The sequence below is a fragment of the Nuphar pumila genome, chromosome 5, assembly GCF_984573655.1.
Source record: "Nuphar pumila chromosome 5, dmNupPumi1.hap1.1, whole genome shotgun sequence".
NCBI classification, from domain to species: Eukaryota; Viridiplantae; Streptophyta; class Magnoliopsida; order Nymphaeales; family Nymphaeaceae; genus Nuphar; species Nuphar pumila.
In genome coordinates, this window is record NC_143253.1 from 12,565,121 (window position 1) to 12,574,277 (window position 9,157).

The 9,157-nt window shown below is 40.6% G+C and overlaps 1 protein-coding gene across 1 annotated transcript; it reads left to right on the forward strand.

Moving 5' to 3' along the window:
* The first annotated feature begins 4,000 nt into the window (after positions 1-4,000).
* Positions 4,001-8,763, forward strand: LOC149836820 (importin subunit beta-1-like). Its single transcript, XM_090005595.1, has 3 exons — positions 4,001-4,132; positions 5,248-7,674; positions 7,785-8,763. Exons 2-3 carry the CDS (start codon positions 5,255-5,257, stop codon positions 7,981-7,983), a joined length of 2,619 nt encoding a protein of 872 aa, XP_089861721.1. The 5' UTR covers positions 4,001-4,132; positions 5,248-5,254; the 3' UTR covers positions 7,984-8,763.
* Positions 8,764-9,157: the final 394 nt, after the last annotated feature.

The following is a 9,157-nucleotide window of genomic DNA, read 5'->3' on the forward strand; positions in this document are numbered from 1 at the left end:
GATTTGGAGAAGGCTTACGATAGAGTACCTAGGGACGTTCTCTAGTGGACAATGATGAAGAAAGGTGTTTCTCTCAAGTACATTAGTATAATTAAAGATATGTATGAAGGAGTAGTAACCAATGTCCGCACTTGTGGAGGGGTGACAACCAATTTTCCTATAACGATTGGGTTACATCAAGGATCTGCTTTAAGCCCTTTCCTATTTGCTATAGTGATGGATGAGCTTACGAGATCAATTCAAGAAAATGTGTCGTGGTGTATGTTGTTTGCTGATGATATTGTTTTGATTGATGAGTCTAGAGCTGGGGTTAATGCTAAGTTAGAATTATGGAGACAGACATTGGAAGCAAGAGGTTTTAAGTTGAGTAAGAGTAAGACAGAATACATGGAATGTCGATTTAGTAAGCAACGAAGTAGTGATGGGAGTGTAGTAAAGCTTGGTGAGCACGAAATACCGGTGGGTGATTCTTTCAAATATTTGGGATCTATCATTCAAAAGTATGGAGAAATTGATGGAGATGTAAATCATAGGATAAAGGTTGGGTGGATGAAATGAAAGAGTGCAACTGGAGTGTTGTGCGATCGTAGAATGCCATTGCGGTTGAAGGGAAAGTTTTATAGGACGACTATTAGGCCCGCTTTACTATTTAGTACGGAATGTTGGGCTGCCAAGAGACATCATATTCAAAAAATGAGTGTAGCTGAGATGCGTATGCTGAGATGGATGTGTGGAAATACAATAAAAGATAAGATTCAGAACGAGAAGATACGTAAGAAGGTAGGCGTTGCACCCATTGAAAATAAGATGAGAGAGAATCGTTTATGGTGGTTTGGACATATTCGACGAAGGCCTAATGATGCTCCAGTTAGAAGGATAGAGAAATGGGAAAATATATTAGTTAAAAGAGGTCGGGGTAGGCCTAGGAAGACATGGATGGAGGTGATAAGAAAGGATATGAATGCTTTGAACCTCACCGAGGACATGGCATTGGATAGAAATGAATGGAGGAGAAGGATTCTTGTGGAAGACCCATAATGATTTTCTTTGTTGGTTCATATCGCCGACCCCAATTGTTTTGGGATGAAGGCGTAGTTGTTGTTGTTGTTTGCTCTGTCCTTTGCAAGTAGGGATGGCAGTGGATTGGGGAGAAAAGGGGGGCCGTCCCGCCTTGCCCCGTTTGGACCGGGGATGGAGGACATGAAACGAGGATGGAGATTAAAATCAAAACCCATGTGGAGATGGAGGCGGGGATGGACTTATACTTTTTTCCCACCCTGCCTTGCCTTGCCCCGTCCTGTCCTCGATCCCCGTTAGTAAACCTTCCTCTCTTTCTTTAGGGATGGCAGTTGACCGAGCGAAAATGGCCTCCTACTCTGTCTCACCCCGTTTCAACCAGGGATAGAGAACATGAAACGGGAATGAAGACGGGGATGGAGGGTATAATCAAAATCCGTGCGGGGATGGAGGCGAGGATGAATGGCAAAATTTTGAGGCGGGGTGGGGGTGTAAACCTTGTCTCCTGCCCCCGCCCCGATCCACTGCCATCCCTATTTGCAGGAATTTATTGGCATCATAATAACATGGGTGGGATGTGGATTTTGCATCCATAGCATAAAACCCATGGTTGAATCCATTTCAAGTTACATCTCCTATTTTGAAAATATCATAGCATGATACACATGGACTTTTAAATGTTTTGTGTTATGTATTTTCATTTCTGTTTTTTTATTTTTATATGTGCTGATGCTTTTCTGAGATTCCAGAAGAGTTTGTCAATCAACCACTTGCACTTAATTGAAGGCTTTCTTAGCTTCACTTGTTGGTACTCACCTTAACACCTAGAACAAGATATTCTCCTTTTGCTCAAAACCAAGTTTTTAACTTGGTTTTGGGTGTCATCCAAACGAGGCCTGATAGAGCAAGAGATGATGAAACAATAACAATGGTGAAAAAATATGGCATTAGGTCTGCGTGATATTCCTAGAAAGTTATGAATTTGAATGGTTAGAAACGAGAACTAAGCATGGTAAAATTATTCAACATCTCTTGCTATGTGTCTAATGAATGGAAGAAAAATACCTTAGTCCTAAAATACAAGAAGGAAAAAAGTTATTTTTTCTCACATATTAAGCTTATGGGTCATAATATGCAGCCCAGAGCTACACATAAGGAAAATAATCACAATTTTATTTTTATGCTAAGAAGGTTAACAAAAGAAATCACTTTCTATTAATTTTATTAAAAAATAACCTATAAATGGGTTTTGGGCTGGGCCGGACCTGTCTTCAAACCCAAGCCCGTTAAAAACCAGCCTGGCACGATGCCCACCCCTATTTATGGCTGAGTTAAGTCATCTACGTTTCTCACTTTCTGATTCTTCTTGCAGTGACCATTTGATAAGATTTATTGTGATATTTGGGGTCTTGCACCTAAGTCTTCACATCAAGGATATAAATATTATGTTATCATGGTTGATGATTGCTTCCGTTACGTGTGGTTCTATCCGATGAAGTTTAAATTTGAGTTTCTTAAGGGGTCAGGATCAGATCCTTTGGATTGTTTGGTTTTGGGTTTTTGGACTAAAAAACTCAAGGGTTTGATCCGAACCCAGATTGCATGAGGGATTGGGACTGAACCAGTACAGGAAAATCGAGTTGTCCGTTTTTCCTTAGTGGGTTCGGATTGGACCACCATAGGAAATTGAACGGTTCGATTTTCCTTGGTGGGTATGGTTTGAGTCTTAGATCAGTCCAAACCCAGTCAACGTTGGGTTTGGGTTGACTCATAACAAAAATGGGGTGAACTGATTCTTTTTTTTTAAAGACAGACTGATCAAAACAAGAAAAAGAAAGAAAGAAAATAAAATAAATAAGTAATAATGATGCTCTGTTCAGCCGTGCATGTGAAATTATCTTTCTTGAGTATGGTTAAAAAAAATTTAAATTTGAGTTTTTCTTTTGGTTAGATTAAAACTGGTTTTGTGGTTTAGTAAAATCTGAATGTCTTTCTTTAGATAGTCTAAACTGGTTTTATGATGTAATAACATTTGAATTGTGAGTTTATAAGAAAGAAAATTTTGAGTTTTAATTGACTTGTAAAAATTAGTGTTAACATATTAATTAAATCCGGTTTAGATCTAAATGTACCTGAGTCTTTCTTAGTTTAATAAATTTTGAATTTTTGAAGAAATAAAATCATGTTTTTGTTTTGCTGACAAATCCAAATCTGTTTTTGCTTGAATTTAATCAACTAATTTGCAAATTTTGTGTTCAAAATCTGGTTTTGGAATTTGATTAGAAATTTGAATTCATTTAGTTTGTTCTGAATTTGCAAATCTGATTTGTTTTGGTTATTGAGTTAAATCTGAATTTAATTGAAGTAAAATGTTGATTCTGGTCAGCTATAAAAGTTTGGTTTTTAGTCAAGTTAGTAATTAGATCTTGGGCTGATATTATAAATTTGATTATGTTTATGATGTGCATGCAATTTTAGCCATGAATATACATTGGTGTTACGTCTCACATGAATGTATCATGAATACGTGTGATTGTTGTGCACTTAAATTTTGCAATGTCATTTAAATATATTAACTAGGTAAAAATGTCCGCATTGGTTAGGTTTTAAAATAAAATAGTTTATGAGTCTAGCCGAGCCAAACGCTCACTGTTTGTGTTGGACTTGTCGAACCCTATTTCATGAGTTTAAACGAGCTTTTAATGAGCAGAACAAGTTGTTAATTGAGCTCGTCAAGATTGTTTCTAGCAAAGAAATCTGGTCAACCAGATCTTACTTCTTAACCATACCGGGTCGAATGGAGTCAGCAGCATGTCCGATTCGAACCGGCAACTACCGATCCGTTTATTGACCCGAGTGTCTTAATTATGGTTATAAAAAGGATGGTGAGGGGGTGGTAGGTTCCATCCGCATAAAGAAAGGTGACTTTTTTTTTTTAACAATATTGATATTTATATGAGTGTGATGTTAATTACAAAAAAGCAAATAAAAAGTAAGAAAAACAAATCCAGCTTTGCAACTACTGTCTTCCTCGCCATCTTCTCTCTCTCTCTCTCGCGCGCGCGCTCGTCGGCCGCCGGGGAGATCGCGATTGGAAGACGGACGCGGCTTTCATGTGAGTCCCTTTTCACGATGTCTGATTGAGAAAGAACAATTTCTTTTTGTTTTTCCCCTTCTCTGAGTGTGATCTTTCATTTTTGGTGGAAAGAAACGGAAATTTTGTGATTGGTGATTTTTCCCTTTTTTGTTGGTTCTGGGATTGCCTTGTCGCGGTTTTGGTTTGATCAGGCGTGCGATTTCCCGATCAAAGGCACGTCTTTTAGGGTTTGGAAACTTTTTTTTTTGGGGGGGGGGGATGTGTTGAAGATTAGGGTTTGGATGATAAAGTGAGGGATTGGGTATCTAGGTTTGGTGATAACTGTTCTGGTTAGGGTTTCGCGTTCTTTTTTGTTATTCATCGTCACCGGTGACGAGTCTAGGGTTTGGTTTAGATCGGGCGAAAAGCATGTAGGCTTAATCTGTTTTTGGGGGAGCGTAGTTTGAGTGGGGGATAGGGGGTTGGATTCAAAATGGTTTCTGATTCGACTATTCGGCGCATCTTTGCGAGGTTCCTTGGGCTTGCTTTTGCTTACCAATTCTGAATTAGGGTTTCAGTGGGCGTGGATTGTGTTAACTGTGTTGATAGGGTTTCTTCTGGTTCGTATCTGTTTCACCGCTGTGTAATTGTTGTTATCTTGTGATTGTCTGTTGCTTTTGTTACCGAGCCGCCCTTTGGACTGGTTTAAGATTGGTAGTGCATTGCGTTCATATGCATGTTTTTTGCTAATTTTCTTCATTGGTGTTCGATGTAAGGGATTATATCTAGTACTTTTTGTGTTCCTTTCTGTTTTATTGTATAAACTTGTTTGGAAGTTTTGTTGGATAATAGTTTTATGGTTAGTTTTTCAATTGTTGTGTGCTAGTCTGTAAATCAAGTGCATACTTGACTTTTTTCTGTTACTGTATCATGAAATTCAAGATTTGCATTTGTTCATATGTTCTTTTCTCCTCAAATGACCTGTATTCTTGTTTGCCTAATTTTGTCTCCAAAAGGTGTATAGCAGCCATAGCCCAACATGAGTGTTTTTTTTTTTGCTTTAATCCAGATTTTTTTCATACCATCATGCACTTTTTCTTTTTCTTTTTTCTCTTCTGATTTGAATCTTTGAGTAATATCAGCTCGCCTTGCAGATAAACAATGGCAATGGAAGTGACCCAGATCCTTTTAAACGCCCAGTCTGTGGATGGTAATGTGCGAAAGCATGCTGAGGAAAGTCTCAAGCATTTTCAAGAGCAGAACTTTCCTAGCTTTTTGTTATCTCTCTCTGGAGAATTAGCCAATGATGAAAAACCTGTGGACAGCCGTAAGCTTGCTGGTCTGATTCTGAAGAACGCATTGGATGCCAAAGAACTGCAGCGGAAAGCTGAGTTGGTTCAAAGATGGTTGTCCCTAGATGCATCAGTGAAGGCTCAAATCAAGGGGTGCTTGCTTAGGACCCTTAGTTCACCTGCACTCGATGCCCGATCTACTGCATCACAGGTCATTGCCAAGATTGCGGGCATCGAGTTGAGCAACAGCCAGTGGCATGAGCTTGTTAGGACACTTACATCGAATATTTCAGGTCTACAAGCCCAGGTCCCTGCTCTTGTCAAGCAGGCCACTCTGGAGACTCTTGGGTACTTGTGTGAAGAAATTTCCCCTGAAATACTTGTGCAAGATGAAGTAAATTCAATACTTACAGCTGTTGTTCAGGGTATGAATTCGACAGAGGGTAATGACATCCGGCTTGCTGCCACCCGTGCACTTTATAATGCCCTGAGCTTTGCCAGGACAAATTTTGAGAATGATATGGAAAGGGACTACATCATGAGGGTTGTCTGCGAGGCAACTCTCTCTCCAGAAGTGAAGATCCGTCTGGCCGCATTCGAATGCCTGGTTTCCATTTCATCAATGTACTATGATAAGCTTGTTTCTTACATACAAGATGTGTTCAATATCACCGCAAAAGCTGTGGAGGAGGATGAAGAGCCTGTAGCTCTTCAAGCTATTGAATTTTGGAGTTCTATATGTGATGAGGAGATTGATATATTGGAGGAATGCGGAGGTGATTTTAGTGGAGACTCTGATGTTCCTTGCTTTTATTTTATCAAGCAAGCACTTCCTGCACTGGTTCCCATGTTGTTGGAGACACTTTTGAAGCAGGAGGAAGACCAGGATCAGGATGAAGGGGCTTGGAATCTCTCAATGGCTGGGGGGACATGCTTGGGATTGGTTGCACGGACTGTTGGAGATGATATCGTCCCACTTGTGATGCCGTTTGTTGAAGAGAACATCTCAAAACCAGAATGGAGACGAAGGGAAGCAGCCACTTATGCTTTTGGTTCTATTCTAGAGGGTCCATCTCCTGATAAGCTCACTCCGCTTGTCAACCTTGCCCTGGAGTTCATGCTTCATGCTATGAAGGATGAGAACAATCATGTAAAAGATACCACTGCCTGGACCCTGGGCAGAATCTTTGAGTTCCTTCATGGCCCAAGTATGGAGACCCCCGTGATTACACAGTCAAACTTCCCTCACATCCTATCGGTTCTAATTGAGGGTATGAAAGATGTCCCAAATATTGCCGAAAAGGTGTGTGGTGCCCTGTATTTTCTTGCTCAAGGTTCTGATGATGTGGGCACCTCTTCTCTGTTAACACCTTTCTTTCAAAACGTTGTTGAGGCTCTTCTTAATACTGCTCATAGAGAAGATGCCGGAGAATCTCGCTTACGCACCTCTGCTTGTGAGACACTGAATGAAGTTGTTAGGTGTTCAACAGAAGAGACTGCTCCCACTGTGATGCAGCTTATTCCTGTCTTTTTGATGGAACTTAACCAGACCCTTGAGATGCAAAACCTGTCGTCAGAGGAGAGAGAGAAACAGAATGAATTACAGGGTCTTCTTTGTGGGTGCTTACAGGTCATTATCCAGAAGCTGGGTGCTTCAGAAACTACAAAGTATGGTCTGTTGCAGTATGCAGATCAGATGATGGCTCTCTTCCTCAGAGTGTTTGCATGTAGAAGTGCCACAGTTCATGAGGAGGCAATACTTGCTATTGGTGCTCTGGCATATGCAACAGGAGCTGACTTTGACAAGTATATGCCAGAATTCTATCCATATCTGGAAATGGGTCTTCAGAATTTTGAAGAATACCAAGTGTGTGCCATTACGGTTGGTGTGGTTGGTGATATATGTAGAGCTTTGGATGAGAAGTTATTCCGTTACTGTGATGGAATTATGACCCAACTTCTAAAGGACTTGTCAAGCAATCAACTGCATCGTTCTGTGAAGCCGCCAATCTTTTCATGTTTTGGGGATATAGCATTGGCCATAGGTGAGAATTTCGACAAATATTTAATCTATGCAATGCCCATGCTCCAGAGTGCAGCAGAACTGTCATTACAACCTGCAAGTGCTGATGATGAAATTGAGTACAACAATCAATTAAGAAATGGGATCTTGGAAGCATACTCGGGGATATTTCAAGGTTTCAAGAATTCTCCCAAAACACAGCTACTGCTGCCTTATGCACCTCATATCCTCCAATTTTTGGACAACATATATCAAGAAAAAGACATGTGAGTATTGTTCATGTTTTCCACCTATTGTTGGTTACTCTCTTCTTTTTTATGTGTTTGTGGGCAAATTACTGAATCTATCCTGCAATTTGTTGCACTTTGTCTTGCAGGGACGACGTGGTAACGAAGGCTGCAGTTGGTGTTCTTGGGGACCTGGCAGACACGTTGAGTGCCAATGCTGCTCCTTTGCTCCGACAGTCATTGTTTTGCAAGGATTTTGTTGATGAATGCTTATCATCAGATGATCACTTCATTAAAGAGACTGCCCAGTGGGTGCATATGACTGTGAGCAGGGTCGTTTCAGGTTGATGGTAATTGTTATGCTTGTAATGCTAACTAGTCCATGCATTTGGGTGTGTCGTGTCTGGTCGGGGGATTGCATACATGCATGTGTCGGTTGCCTTACTTTCATAAAGGTTGGCAGCAGTGTCAGAGGTCCTTAAGGTGAAGGGCTTCTATGTCAGCATCGTCAGAGTTGGAGTTGCAGTCGGAAGTCGGAGTCCGGTTTCGTCAGAGGCAGTCAGGTTATCATTGATAACCTGCCAGTACTAATTTTATCATTGCAACATGAGCTTGCAGAATGGGTCACAGGTCGGTAGACCGGTCTTCTGGGAAGTGAGCAGAAGTTGCCTGCTCTGTACTTCAATGTTCACAGATGCAGCTTCTTTCTTCACATCATGTTGTCATCAGGAATACATTAATCGTGTCACTGTGGCATTGGATGTGCTCTCCAACTCTTGACATACCTCAAGAAGTTCAGTGCTTCTTGATGCAATAAGAACGAGGGCAATTCCAGGTGCAGCTGGTCATCAATCGGGTAAATGGGAACCCTTGTTCTGCCATGGCTTCTGCATAATTTTACAGTTTTTTATTAGTATCAGTCTTGCATTATTTCATACGGTCTGTCGATGTCTGTTGTGTACTTGCATCTGTAGCATTCTGTTCTTTCAAGTCATACTCTTGTATAAAACTCTCTGGAACCAGCTTCCTGATTGCCTCGGCAAGTCCCCATGTATTTGTCATGCAGTCTTTTTTTTCTACTTCATGTATTTGCACACTTCAGGCACTAATGGTCCTTTTAGTCTGTTAGTCCTTGTTTGCGTTTCGCTTAAACCGTGTGTTTGTCTCTGAACATGCTTGTTTTACGCATGTACCTGCGCCCTTGCATTGTTACATGTTTGCCTGTGTTTCTGCTTGTTTGCGTGTGGTTTGCATCCATTGCATATGTTCTTCGTCTGTTGCCTAGTTCTCTGTTTCCTTTCCTCATTGCATCCCATCTGTTTCTTATTTTTCTTTTATTTCCAAGCTTTGGAAGTCAGAGAATATGTCAAAAGAGTTATGGCTATGAAAAAGGAGAGAAATTGGACGCCATGTTGGGGTCAGATTTTGGGGTTATGTATGATTGTAATTCTTCAGATTCTACCAGATCTTGGTTTCTTACATTTGAGTGTGTTTAAGCAGGCATTTGTGTTGCTCTTTGGTA